The sequence below is a fragment of the Suricata suricatta genome, chromosome 15 (genome assembly GCF_006229205.1).
Source record: "Suricata suricatta isolate VVHF042 chromosome 15, meerkat_22Aug2017_6uvM2_HiC, whole genome shotgun sequence".
Lineage (NCBI taxonomy): Eukaryota > Metazoa > Chordata > Mammalia > Carnivora > Herpestidae > Suricata > Suricata suricatta.
The window spans coordinates 32,885,046-32,899,822 of record NC_043714.1 but is presented as its reverse complement, the minus strand read 5'-3'; the positions used below and the strand labels follow the sequence as shown (position 1 = coordinate 32,899,822).

At 34.2% G+C, this 14,777-nt stretch overlaps 1 protein-coding gene across 2 annotated transcripts in view; it reads right to left on the bottom strand.

Moving 5' to 3' along the window:
• The window catches only part of LOC115279492 (cyclic nucleotide-binding domain-containing protein 1-like), a 242,790-nt gene that overhangs the window by 45,631 nt on the left and 182,382 nt on the right, over positions 1 to 14,777 (bottom strand). For both annotated transcript variants that reach the window (XM_029924032.1, XM_029924033.1), the window contains exon 8: positions 5,968 to 6,035. In XM_029924032.1, the coding sequence (XP_029779892.1) occupies positions 5,968 to 6,035 (68 nt within the window). The remainder of the gene's footprint in view (positions 1 to 5,967; positions 6,036 to 14,777) is intronic.

Sequence of the window (14,777 nt, the reverse complement as noted above, 5' to 3'; positions counted from 1 at the left end):
AAAGAGGCCCCAAATAAACCCACACATATACCATCAACTGATTTCCAACAGGAATGACAAGAATGTACAATGGAGAAAGACTCATTTCTTCAAGAAGTTGTGTAAGGAAAACTAGATATACACATGCAAAAGAATGGAATTGGACCCTTATCTTATACCATACATAAAAATCAACTCAAAGTGAATTAATGAGTTAAAAATTAAGGCTTGAAACAATAAAAATCAGAGGAGAAAATACAGGAGAATAGTTTCATGACATTAATCTCTGCAATGACTCCTTGAAAATGATGCCCAAAGCACAATCAATAAAAGCAATTATATAGAAGTGGGGCCGTATTACACTAAAAAGCTCCTGCACAGAGAAAGAAACAATCAACAAAATGAATAGGTGACCTATGAAATGGGAGAAAACATTGGCAAACTATATATTTGATAGTGGTTAATATCCAAAATATAGTAGGAACTCCTTCAGTTCAATAGCAAAAACACAAATAACTGATTTAAAAATGAGCAAACAACTTGAAAAGACATTTCTCCAAAGAGGACATACAAATGACCAACATATGTATGAAAAGGTGCTCAACATCACTAATCATCAGGGAAATGCAAATCAAAACTACAATAAGATATCACTTCATACTTGTTATGATAGCTACTATTAAAAAAAGAAAGATAACTGTTGGTGAGAATATGGAGATATTGGAACACTTATATACTGTTTGTAGAAATCTAAAATGGTGCAGCCACTTGGAAAACATATGTAGGTTTCTCAAAAATTAAAATAGAGCTACCATATTATCCATCAATGCCACTAATGGGCATATATTCAAAAGAATTGAAATGAAGATCTCAAAGTGATATCTTCAGTCCCATGCCCACTGATGCATTATTCACAATAGCCAATATATGGATACAACCTAAATGTCCATCAACATTTGGATAAAGAACTGTGGTATATACATACAATGGAATATTATTACCTTAAAAATGAAGGACATTTTGCTATATCCAACAACATGGGAACTGGAGGACATTATGCTAAATGAAACAACCAGTCATAGAAGAACAAATATTGCCTGATTTCAACTATATGAGATATCTGAAGAGTCAACTCATAACAACAGAGCTTAGTGTTTCCAAGGTCTGGGGGAAGAAGGGAATAAGGAGTTGCTGTTCAATAGGTATAAAGTATCAGCTACATAAACTGGTAAGTTCTAGAGACAGCATATACAACATTGCATCTATAGTTAATATTATGTAAGCATTTAAAATTTGTTAAGAAGGTAGATCTCATATTAAGTGTTCTTACCACAGTAAAAAAAAAAAACTAAACAAAATGTAAAAAACACAAAACGTTGACTAATGTGTTCAAGAAAATGTGGAAAAAAATGGGCTGAAAGGATGAAAAAATGTAGATATCATCTGATAACTGAAACCCATATATTATTTTTTCATTTATTTAAACTAAACAAAAAAAGCCAATATATCCACTTCTCCCACCCTACTTCCTACCTCTGGCAACCATTAAGCTATTTTCAGTTTCTATGAGCCTTTTATTATTTTAAGTTACTATTATATCTTTTTAGATTCCACATATAAAAGAGATCATATGATATTTGTCCTTCTCTGACTGACTTATTTTACTAAGCTTAATGTCTTTAAGGTCCATCCATTTCATGACAAATGGCAAGATTTCATTCATTTTTTAATAGCTAGACAACATTCTATTGCATATATACACCACAATTTCTTTACTCATTCATCCACTGATGGGCACTAAGGCTGCTTCCATATCTTGGCCTCTGTAAATAATGCGGCAGTGAACATACCGGGGTGCATAGATCTTTTCAAATTCGTGTTTTGTTTGTTTGTTTCCTTGAGATAAATATCCAGATTTGGAAATTAAGAGCTCAACATCTACATATAACAGCAAATTAGGGTAGAAGATAAGATTAGTGGCTGGAAGGAAGAACAATTAAAAGTATGCAAATATGCTGAAGCAGAGACAAGAAACAGAAATATAGAAAGTATGTAGGAGAAAAGTCACCTAGAGTACAAAGTTCTCACAGATATTTAAATGGAGTTTGAAATGGAGAGAAAAACGAGTGGGAAAGAATCATTATTTCAAAAAAATCCTGGCTGAAAATTTTCTAAAACTCATGATATATATATGTATCATGAGTTTTAGAAAAAAAAAAATATATATATATACCAGTAGATTCAAAAAGCTCTAAAACGTAAACAGAATGAAAAGAAATAAAACCAAAATCAAAGGTTGGCACATCAAAGTAAACCTCTTGAAAAGCAAAGACAAATAGAAAACTTTGAAATCCCAGCAGGTTATTTTGTGGATAAGTTGATTTTATGGTAAAATTTAAATGGAAATTTAAAGAGGGAGAGAATTGGCAAGGCAATCATGAAGAACAAAGCAGGAGGATTTATTCTATAAAAAGTCAAAATTTATATATAACCTTCAAAAATTAAGCTATGCTGGCAATGGTGTGGGGATAGAAAAATGTATTTATATTACATAACAGAGAATACATAAATAGACTCACACATATATAATTACCTGATTTATAACAATGATGGGACTGTGGTTCAATGAGTAAATGATGGACAATTTACAAATTGGACATATGTAAAAAACAAAACCAAAACTAAATACTTGAACATAAATTCATATCATACATGGAAGTCATTTCCAGATTGATTGTAGATTAATTGTGAAAGGTAAAACAATAGTTTTTAAAAGTAAACACAGAACTGGACAGAATTTGAGCAGATAAGTGGAGAATAAGATGCAGGCTGGATTTCAATACTGGATCTTTGTGGCCATAAGAATTCAGCTTTATTTAAACATCCAATAATTATAAGGCACTACTGAGCCGTGTCTGAAACTCCTCATTCTTACAAACTAGTCAAAATAATTGTAGGTGTTTGAAAAAACACTGATCAGAATAAATGAGGTGCATAAAAGATACAGGCATTTTAGTTAGATATATAGTCTGCTCTTTTAGCTTTGATTTTGCCAGAATTAGTTAACAAAATAAGACTAGCTTGTGCAAACACTCTTGTCTCACTTTCATCATAGTGATTTAATCCAAAAAATGCAGCTGAGAGCTACACCTTAATCACAAATCCCAGTTGAGTTTTCAAAATATAAACCAGATGTTGTCCTCTTTGGGCACTTCTATCCTCAACATGAAATTAAAGGAAATTAGGAAATTAAAGGAAAACTCAACATGTGTCCAAATTCAGCCATAAGAAAACCTTGAAAGCATCAGAGTAAGTCATGTAAATTTCACTAGTAGATGCCCTTGAAGGAGGCAAAATTTGAAGTAGCTTTAGAATTGTCAGAAAACAACACAGTGACAAAAGCAGAATTAAAAATCAACACTTTCATGAACTTTAACACATTGGAGAACCGTGTTTTACTTTGATTGTGCTACATGGTTTAACACATGTGCCTGGCTTTGTATTCAGTATCTCTTCTTGCCCTTGTCCCTAAACCTGAAGTTGAATCTGACACCATTTCCTACTGAACATAAACATTTTTAAATAATCACCTAAAAATCATTAATAAGCAATTGGAGATTCTGAGGGAAAACAGAATTTTCACTTTTAAACCTGACACTGCAATCAACTTAAAAGTTTAATTAGAAATGTGTATTTTCTTCTAAGTCTCTCTCTTACCACATTTTCAACCTAGGATTTTCTACTTGTTCCATTTTGCTCTTTCTGCTGCCTCATAAATACCTATTTCTTGGATTTATCACATTTCCCATTATGTTCAGATCCCCAGAATGCATAGATTACATCTCTGCTTACACAGGTGATAGATCCAGCAAGTTAGCCAGTCATTTCTAGCACTTCTTATCTTCAATAACCCTGTGAATAAAATCCTCTTTCCATTTATATATCTTCTACAAAAAATATCCACCTCAAAAAAAATCTCAAGGATCTCAAGGAGAAGACAACACCAAAATGTACTTGTGATACTCCGGTCTCCACTGACTACTGCCTTAAACTTCTCTCCCAACTAAGGAATAAAAGAACATTCTCAAAGTTCTTTTCTGGGTAGTGTTTCTGATCCAGTCTGATGACTTAGCTTTCAGGAAAGTCTCTTTCTAATTCTGGAGTTGTCCCTCTCAGAGGAATCAAGCAAAGTCATACTTTGGTCATTAGAGGTCAGTAGGTATGTCTCAAGTTCAGGGAATATGCAGTTACTGCTACAAAGGTGGAAGGGACGTGTACGGAGGTGAACTCAGACGTCAGTCTTCACCTTCTAAGCACATTTCATCCTAGGAATCAGAGCCCACTTGACAGAAACATCTCTAGATGGGTTCTTTCTCCAAGTTAGCCTCTGATTCTGGTATCTCTGCTTACTTTCAAACTGCTCTCATTCCATAAGCTTAATTTCCTCTATGACAAGAATATAGTTTCTACCCTTAAAACAACGAAAATGAGTATGGTTACGTGTTTCTATTTCCTAATCTTGGGAAGTCCTTTGTTTATATTTCCAAATCTGTTTCTTCACATCTCTGTAGGTCATATCAGCTCTGTGTAGGACAACCATCAGGCCAGAATTAAATTAGTGGGCAATTTCAGTACCCAGGACAAGTTCTGAAGGCCAATTTCTTCCTGGTCTCTTTAGCACATATGACCTCAGGAAACTGAGTCACATGTTAGTAATCTAAAATGGCCCACATTGAACTGACAACTTAAGTTTCAAGTCAGTGATTCCATTTTATCTACTAAACAAGGGTAGGCACTGTTACCTCTAATCTTCTTCCTCCTGAATCAGTTTTACTAAGAGACAGATAGGAGGGGGAAATTTTTCATTTTTAATAAATTCAAGGTCTTTCCACAAAGGTTTATTTATAAATTGCTCTTGAAGTGACTACCTCTGGGTAATTCCAACATTTTCTTTACATCATCTTATCACAAGTCTCATTACAAAGTCTCTGGAATTCTAAAAATATATGTAGAGTCTTTTATTACCTCCATTTTTGACTTATGATCAGAATCTTGTCATCTTAATCCTGGCTATTTTCCACTTTATAACGTATTGCCCCCAAACAGAGATATGTCCACCTTATGTAATTCTTACCACTGGTCTTGAAAATGATTTTGTAATATATTTCATTTCTCCACTTTCTACCTCCTACTCCTGAGCATTTTCAGCGGCATATTTAAACCACAAATCAAAATATTTTTCTGATTTCACTGGCATTCCATTCCCCATACATTTCTCTTTTTCCTGGTAGCTTTTTGACCTCAACAAATCATTCTAATACTTGAATGATGACCAAATCCCCCCATGGTGTACTTTCTCTGAGAAACTATACATCTACAGACAACATCTGCCATGGACATCTTATTAGAATCCTGGAAAGATTTTGATATTTTAAGAAATTGGTGTAGTTCAATTACATACCCATTACTAGCCTAAGACTTTAGAATATCATTTCTTGATTTTCTCACTCAATACATGAGATGGTACATGAATTTAGCACTTTATTTTAATCTTCAGTATTAAATTTTGCAAATGTTCATCTCATAATGTTCCTCTCCTATGAAGTCATATGCAAACTATCATCATGGTTTGTGTTATCTGGCAACTATAGCGAGGAAACACTCTTGTTTTACTTTCATCATGATGATCTAATCCAAAATACAGCTGAGAACTGCACCTTAATCACAAATCCCAGTTAAGTTTTTCTTTGTTGAGAAAGGTTATGAAAGTTTGTATAGTCTATTATAAATCTATATATTACCAAAAATATTACCATAACTAACATTCAAATACATAAATAGGTGTAAATATACTACTGAATTATTTTCTAGAGAGTGGATAATATTCCAGTCATATTAGTAGCAAAGATACTGAACATTAAAATATAATAAATGCTTGCATTTAATTACTATGGATAGTGATATTACATGTTGGTCATTTTTACTTACATCTTTCAGATGATCAAAAGTTGGCTTAGCTGTATAGAGCATGAGTTGCTTGGTCACTGGGTCTAATTCTTAAGAAAACCAAAGAAAATATTTAGAACATCATCAAAAGTAATAAAAAATAAACAAAAAGTAGAAAAGTTACTAATCTTTATCAATATTTTGATATGGAAGACCAAATTGGATTTCCCTAATAATAAAATTGACTCATTTGTACTTTTTCCTCAATTCACATTCACAGACACCTTGATCATCACAGAGACTTTTAGCATAAATTAACCTAATCTGTACAATGTCTAACTTCATGAAGAGAAATTAGAACTGTTTTGTACTTAACATGTGGGAGGCATATTATTACAGGCATGTAATATTAGTGTCTTTTTGTTATTACAATGCCACATGTAATCACAACTCTGTAAGATTATTGGTTGCCTACCCCAAGCCATTACAATATCCCTTGTCAAAATCTCTTTTTATGAGAAGCTAAAACACGAGATTATTTGCTTTTTCATTCAGAATTTCATGCTCCTAAGTCACAGGCATGTGGACAAACATAATTATAATTTATCACCCAAATGGGAGCACATTTGAGAATAAGAAGGAATTATTTATAGTTCTTCTTGGACAATAGAGTGAGCACACCAGAAATGTAACCAGTGGGATTTAACAGGTAGTGTACAGGGAGACTTTTGGGGAAATCTAAATTCCAGGATTTAAAAACAGTCTTAACGGGGCAACTGCTCGTTATGTTTTGGACAAAGTTGTACTGGATCACAGAGCCTGCAGCAGCACTCCTGATGCATGAAAAGACAAAACTATGGACAACAGCCAGTACGTTGAGGACAGCACAGTGAAAAGACAGAGAATCTTTGCTGACATTGGATACTTGCCTCTTCTTACATAATAATTAACTTTATCCTTTTAATTAGATCTCATTTTTAACTAGTGTCAAAAGTATCCTAAATAATATATTCATTAATATTAATATGTACTAAAATATGAGACCATGATCTTTCACGCACAGTCCATTCAATAAATTATTGGACAAACTTTTTGATCATTTTTCCTCCTTAGTTTTATGTAATCATTATAATCCCTTTCCTCTTCAATATTGGAATATATGATGAATCCACTTATATTTTTAAGGTAAAGAGGTCAGTTTATAAACACACTATGTAATATCAGAAAACCTGTTAACCAATTTTATGGTTGGCTTAAAAATCTGTTACTAATTTAATCCATGATGTTAATATCCTCAAAATAACAAAAGTTGCTCTAAGTTACAGAATTTGAAAAGCACTGGAGTAGTTAATAACTCAAACTCATTTGACTGTAATATTAGAACACATTTAAGTTAGCTAAAGTAAAAAAGCATATACTTAAAAAGGGCATACAAAATAAAAAGAGCAGACTGACAACATGACTCTTTATATTTTGGATGTTTCATTAGGTTATAATTAAACACTAAATATGGGATAAGAAATATTAGGAAATGAGGGTGTTAGCTTTCTACATTGGAAACTACATAATCCCTCTTATTCTGTTACATTTGCTTCCCCTTAAATTATCTATCCACTTTCTTCACTGCCTTGTTTTATATAACACCTAATGTGAGAGACCCCCAAATCAAGTTGACATAATCTTATATTTCAGGAAACTACCAGTTGACTCAGTACTTATGACAGAGTTTATTTATTGAGAAAATATAATTGGCTTGTCCCAACCTATAAATTTGTATACATCAACTCAGGATATATCCCTAATTTGATACATCAGTTAAAAGAGCCTCAGGAGCTCTATTTTCTGGGTCTGTGAGTGGGTAACAGAAGTGAAACTGGTATAAAAAAGAAGCCAAGGAAACTCAAAGTTGATTGAGCATATTAAATGCTAGACACCACCAGACAAATTTCATGTTATTTTGTGCAATTCTCACATAATTTCTACAAGATAGGTATTCTTGCAACAATTTCACAAATGAGAAATTGAGGCCTCAGGAAAATTAAGCAAGTGACACTTGCCAAGATTTTAGCGAAGGTTTGTCTATCTCAAGAAAAGGTAGAAAATGGATAATGAGCTCATTTTAAATCATACATATAGTTCTTGCTTTTGTTTTTCATTAATAAAAGGTACATCACAGAAGTGTATGGATTTTTCCTCAGTTTTATGGATAAAGAAGTATAGAAAGATCATTGTTGTAACAGATATTAGCATGAACATTCATGTTTAAAAACTTTTTTAATGTTTTTTTATTTATTTTTGAGAGACAGAGAGAGACAGTGCGAGCACGGGAGGGTCAGAGAGAGAGGGAGTTACCGAATCTAAAACAGGCTCCAGGCTTTGAGCTAGTTGTCAGCACAGAACCCAATGCAGGGCTAGAACCCACAAACCGTGAGATCATGACCTGAGCCGAAGCTGGACGCTTAACTGACTAAGCTACCCAGGCGCCCCAAAATATTCATGTCGTTTAAACCTCAACCTTATATTGCCCAGATAACAATGTTGCATTTAATAATTTAGAATATCAAGCAATTTGTATCAGAGAAAAGAACACAAAGCTAAATTGAAACTAAAGGAACAGTTTTTGATGTGCCTATAGCATTATCATAATTTTTAAGCTGTAGTTGTAATACCAAATATAAGTAGCCGGGAGTGAGTGGTTATTTAATAAGCCAACTGTTGGGGTGGAGCTGCCTCTCTTTATCTCCATTATCTACTCAGACAAGAATTAAAAGCAGGAAGATGACATCTGTGAATTGCACTTGATCCTGACACACAGAATTTTCACTCATTTTTAAACAATGTTTTTACAAGGAAAGCACACTTTTGCAAAGGTGTATGCAGAGATGCCACGTGATTCCATTTCAGTAATTATGATAGCCATAAGATAATTATTGTTTCCTTTTATTTGAGGCTTCAGAGAGATCTCAGGAGATCTCAGGAGAGACAGCCTGAAGAAGTAATGTCAGATTGATCTACAGGATGTGATTCAAAGGACCCTGCTGTTAGCAGGTTTTCCAGGGGAAGAATGCCTTCAAGAGTTGATATATTTGTATTATGGTGCTTACATGAAGCTCTGAAACCTCAGGAGTCATTATAGAAATTGTACTGTGCCTGAGTCCAATGAACAAAAAATTGAAAAAGCTAGGGGGTTCTGAAAAAATGATTACATGATGTTTTTCATTTATTCTGAAAAGATAGTGAAATATATTGATACATTCTTTAATTTAAACTAACCTTATATTTCTGGAATAAACCCAATTTGGTTGTGATAAATTGCCCTTTCTATTTATTTCTGGATTCAGTACACTAATATATTATTACTATGTTGCATACTGTTTATTTCTTATAATGCTTTGAGATATTTTAGTTTAAAGGTTAATTTAAAAAGTTTAAGACTGTTTTTCTTCTATTCTTTAGGAGGGTTTGTGTAGGATTGTGTAGGATTACGTTTTCCTTAAATAATTGGTAGAATTTATAGATTACCAAACAAAATGGGTCTTTATGGGAAGATTTAAAATTATGTATTCAGTTTCTTTAACAGACACAAAATTATTTACATTTCCTGTTTCTTTTGTGAAGATTTTCTTTTCTTTTTGCGGGACGGAGGCTCTATGCCCAACAGGGGCTTGAACCCATGACTCTGAGATAAGAGTTGAATGCTCTACTGATTAAGCCAGCCTGGGAACTCCATTTTGTGAAGATTTGCTAAGGTTTTGCTTTTCCAGACAGATGTCCATTTTATCTAAATATCCAAATGTATCAGCATATAGTGATTCATAATAGCCTTTTCAATAGATTGAAAGTTGTCAAAAATATCCCAGCGAAGAAAAATCCAGGACCTGATGGCTGTACTGGTGAATTTGACCAAATAGTTAAAGAAGTAAAACCAATCCTTCTCAAACTATTTGAAGAGAGAGAGAGAGAGAGAGAGAGAGAGAGAGAGAGAGAGAGAGAAAGTATACTTCCAAACTCATTTTACAAGGTCTACAGTGTCTTGATAACCAAAGTCAGATGACGACACTACCAGAAAAGAGATTAAGTGGAATTTATCCCTGGGATGCAAAGATGTTTCAATATACACAAAACAATGTGATACCTCACATTAATAGAATGAAAGAAAGAAAAAACATATAATTCTCAAAATAGATGCATAAAAGTATTTGGCAGAATGTAACCTCTATTCATGATTTAAAAAAACACTTAACAAATTAGGCGTAGAAGGAACATATAGCAACATAATAAAGGTCATATGTAAGAAGCCCAGAGCTAACATCATACTCAATGATGAAAGGTCAAAAGCTTTTCCTCTAAGGTCAGAACCAACAGAAAAGTGCCCACTCACCACTTTGATTTAACGTGGTACTAGAAGTTCTAGCTAGAGCAATCAGGCACGAAAAATAAATAAAAGTCATCAGAATTGGATAGAAAGAAGTAAAATCACTATTTGCAGGTGACATGATTTTATTTTATTATTTTTACAATTTTTTATTTTAAGTATTTAATTCCAGTTAGTCAACATACTAACATGATTGTATATATAAAATATCCAAAAAACTCAACCAAAAAGCTATTAAAACTAATCAACAAATTCAGAAAGTTGCAGGATAAAAAATTAACATACAAATAATCAGTAGTGCTTGTATACACTAACAACAAATTTTCTGAAAAGGAAATAAAGAAATTGATCCCATTACAATAGTATCAAAAACAATGAATAATTTAGAATAAATTTTACCAATGAGGTGAAAGATCTTTGGAAAGTACAATATTTTAATTGAACACAAATAAATGAAAAAATATCCTGTGTTGTTCATACATTAGAACAATTAATATTGTTAAAATGTCAATACTACCAAAGCCACCTATAGATTGAATGCAATCCCTATCAAGATTGAAATGGTATTCTTTACAGAAATAGGGGAAAAATACTCCTAAAATTTATATAAAATTGTAAAACAAACAAACAAAAAAATAGCCAAAGAAATCTAAGGGAAAAGAACAAACCAAGAGGAACCAGACTTCCTATTTTAAAGCTATACTATAAAGCTATAATAATTAATACAGTATGGTACTGGTATAAAAACGGACAAATAGACCACTGGAAAAGAATTGAGAACTCAAGAATAAACTAAGGCATATGTGGTCAAGTAATATTTGACAAGGGAGTCAAAAATAGTGGAGAAAAGACAGTCTCTCCAACAAATGGTGCTAGGGAAATTGGTTATTCATATACAAAAGAGTGAAACTTGAGGCCTATCTCACACCACTCAGAAAAATTAACTCAAAATGGATTAAATACTTAAATGGAAGACCTGAGCCATGAAACTCCTAGAGAAATATAGAAACAGGTCTCTTTGATGTGGGTCTTGGTAATAACTTTTTTAGGTATTATACCTAAAACAAGCAAGTAAATAAATTCATGAGACTATATCAGAATAAAAAGTTTCTGCACAGGAAAGTAACCACCAACAAAGTGAAAGAGAACCTGAAGAATGGAAAATAATATTTGCAAACCATATACTTGAGAAGAGGTTAATATCTGAAATATATAACAAACTTCTACAACTCAATGGCAAAATAAAAACCCCTAAATAATCAATTTAAAAAACTCTCTAAAGATATGAATAGAAATTTTTCAAAAGAAAATATGCAAATGGCTAACAGGTCTGAAAGATGTATAACATCACCAGTCATTAAGTAAGTAAAAATTAAAACTGCAATGAGATATCACCTCACACCTGCTAAGTGTAATCATCATCAAAAGGACAAGAGATAACAAATGCTGGTAGGACGTAGACAAAAATCCCTTGTACATTGTTGGTAGAATTGTAAACTGGTACAGCCATTGTGGAAAACAATATAGATGTTCCTCAAAAGGGTAAAAATAGAGGGGCACCTGGGTGTCTCAGTTGGTTAAGCATTTGACTCTTGATTTCGGCACAGGTCACAATCTCTCGGTTTCTGAGCTCAAGCCCTGTGTCAGGCTTCGCGCTGTCTGAGCAGTCTATGTGAAGTGTGCTAGGGATTCCCTCTCTCCTTCTGCCCCTCCTCCAATCACACACCCTCTCTCTAAGTAATATCCAAAGAAAACAAAAACACTAGCTCAAAAAGATATCTGCACCCCATGTTCATAGACACATTATTTACAATAGCCAAGACATGGATGGATGAATGAATAAACAAGTTGTGATACACAGACACACACACACACAAATTTTATATATCCAACAGAGAATTATTCAGCCACTAAAAATGAGATAATCTTACCACTTGTGACAACAGGGATGAACCTTGTAGGCATTATATTAAATAAATAATGCAGGAAGACAAATATTGTATAATCTCACATATGCAGATTAAAAAAACTTACAGAAAAAGATATATTTCTAGTAATCAAAGGTAAGGGTTAGAGGAGAAGGAATTGGAGGAGGTATCAAAAGGCACAAACTTCTAGGCATAAGATAAATAACTACTAGGTATATCATATACAACCTGGTGTTAACACTGCTCTATGATATAAAGGAAAGGTGTTAAGAGTAAATCTAAGATTTATCATCACAAACAGAAGGGTTTTTTTCTCTTTTGTTTCTATTTATATGAGATGATAAGTGTTAACTGAACATACTGTGGTAATCATTACATAATGTATGTCAATCAGAACATCTATATGCAATTATTTCTCTATAAAACTAGAAAAAAATTGGGACATCTGGGTGGCTCAGTGGGTTAAGCATCTGACTTTGGCTCCGGTCATAATCTCACAGTTCATGGGTTTGAGCCCCATGTCGGGCTCTGTGCTGACCGCTCAGAGCCTGGAACCTGCTTTGGATTCTGTGTTTCCCACTCTCACTGCTCTTCCCTGCTCACACTCTGTCTGTCTCTCTCTCTCAAAAATAAACATCAAAAATTAATAAAATAAAACCAGAAAAAAATATTTAAATTATCTGCAAATATCATTTTCCCAATTTGCCTAAAAGGACAAAATAAAGGATAAGAGCATCTCAATTTAAGCTAGAGAAAGTTCTCAGGTTATTTAAATTTTTCCCGAAATTTTTTTGTAGTCTAAATCTAAGATATTGAAGTCATCTTTGATTAGCAGGAAAGTGCAATCCAGTGGATTTGTGCCCAAACCACTAATGAATGTTGTATATATCAGTTGCAATAATGAACGAAGTTTTTAAAAAATACATCAAATCTTTCTCCTATACAATCAAAACCATATGTTTTATTTAAAATTGCATACTATTTAAACAATATTTTTAGGAATCTATCCACTTTGTAGCCACTAATCTTAGTATTTATGGAAAAAAATATTTTTAACGTTTTAAGACAGTATTTATTACATCATTGCTATTTCTTAATGGAAAATTCATCTAATTTGCAGGGAATATTTCAGTACACAAAACTAGGTGGGAATTCAGAAAACAGTAATTACTATATTACAACTATTATAGAAATGGATAAGAGCCTGCTTCAGATACTGTGTCTTCCTCTCTCACTGCCCTTCCCCTGCTCCTGCTCTCTCTTTCTCTCTCTCACAAAACTAAACATTTTTAAAAAAGAAAAGAAGAAATGGATAAAAAAATAAAATACAAATAAAATAAGATGCCTTATGGCAGGAAAAGACTAAAAAATTGTCAATAAACGCCTATTCATTAAACTCCAATAGATTTACTTTGATAGGTGGCTTATTACTTAGAGTGTGAATTTGTCCTGTCCCGCCCCAGCAGGTCTATCTTTTGCACCATGCACTGTTTATTTTAAATTTCTTAACTTTAGATAAAGAAGGACGTTCAGCTGCTGAGCATCTCTGGCAAAATGAGACACAAAAAACTTTTGCTACCGTGCTTTGGAAGGACCCTTTAGACAATAAATGGCACGGTCCAGACCCAGTTTTAATCTGGGGACGAGGTTCAGTTTGCATTTACCAACAAAAAACAGATGCAGCCAGATGGTTGCCAGAGAGATTAGTAAAACAAATCAATCAAAACACTCAGTCCTCCAGGGAGAAAAAAATCACCTTGAGAGAAATCTTTGTCTTTTCCTTTAGGACCATGCTGGAAAAAGAAGCTTCAAAAGAAACCTAGAGAAGAGAAGGAACACATCGACAGCCCTTTCTTTGAGATTTCATGGACTTTTACCCTATTCTCTTCCATGTTTAAGACCCGCACTCAGGGTCGCATTACTTCACTGAGCCCCGGGTTGAGGCGCCAATTGTCGTAACCCGCGGGCAGGGCCGCTCGACCCCGGCATTCGGCGGTACCTGTTTCGTCCGCCCAGACCGGCAGGTTACGACAATTGGCGCCTCAAGGCCGGGCGCAGTGAAGTAACGCGACCCTGAGCGCGGGTTATGACAAAGACCTATTGCGGTTTTATTGATCTTGGTGCCCTTGGGCCCTGTTCTATTCAATAAGGCCATGGCTCTCCTAAGGCAGCAAATAGGCGCAGCCTACCCAGGTCCAGTATATTAAGCTCAATACGGCTGATGCAGGAGGCCGATAAAAAATCCGTGGCAAGAGGCACGGGCTGGCTAGCCAATGACAGGTAAGAGAGGCCTTACCATCCTTTCACCTAAGACAGGCGCTCAGACACAAGCTTCTGAGTGTGCCCATGACGGGTAAGAAGGATTGGCAAGTCTCCGACCTAAGCCAGGCACAGTCCTTTCCTTGCCTATAAGGAGCTTTTAAAATCAGTTTTAAAGGGAGGACCTGTCGGGAGCTGCCAAGTTTTCTGTCTGCCTCAGGCAAGGATTAGCAGTCTCCGGAGAGTGAACCAGTAAACAAGATTTGCATCTAGAGGCTGGAGACTGCCAT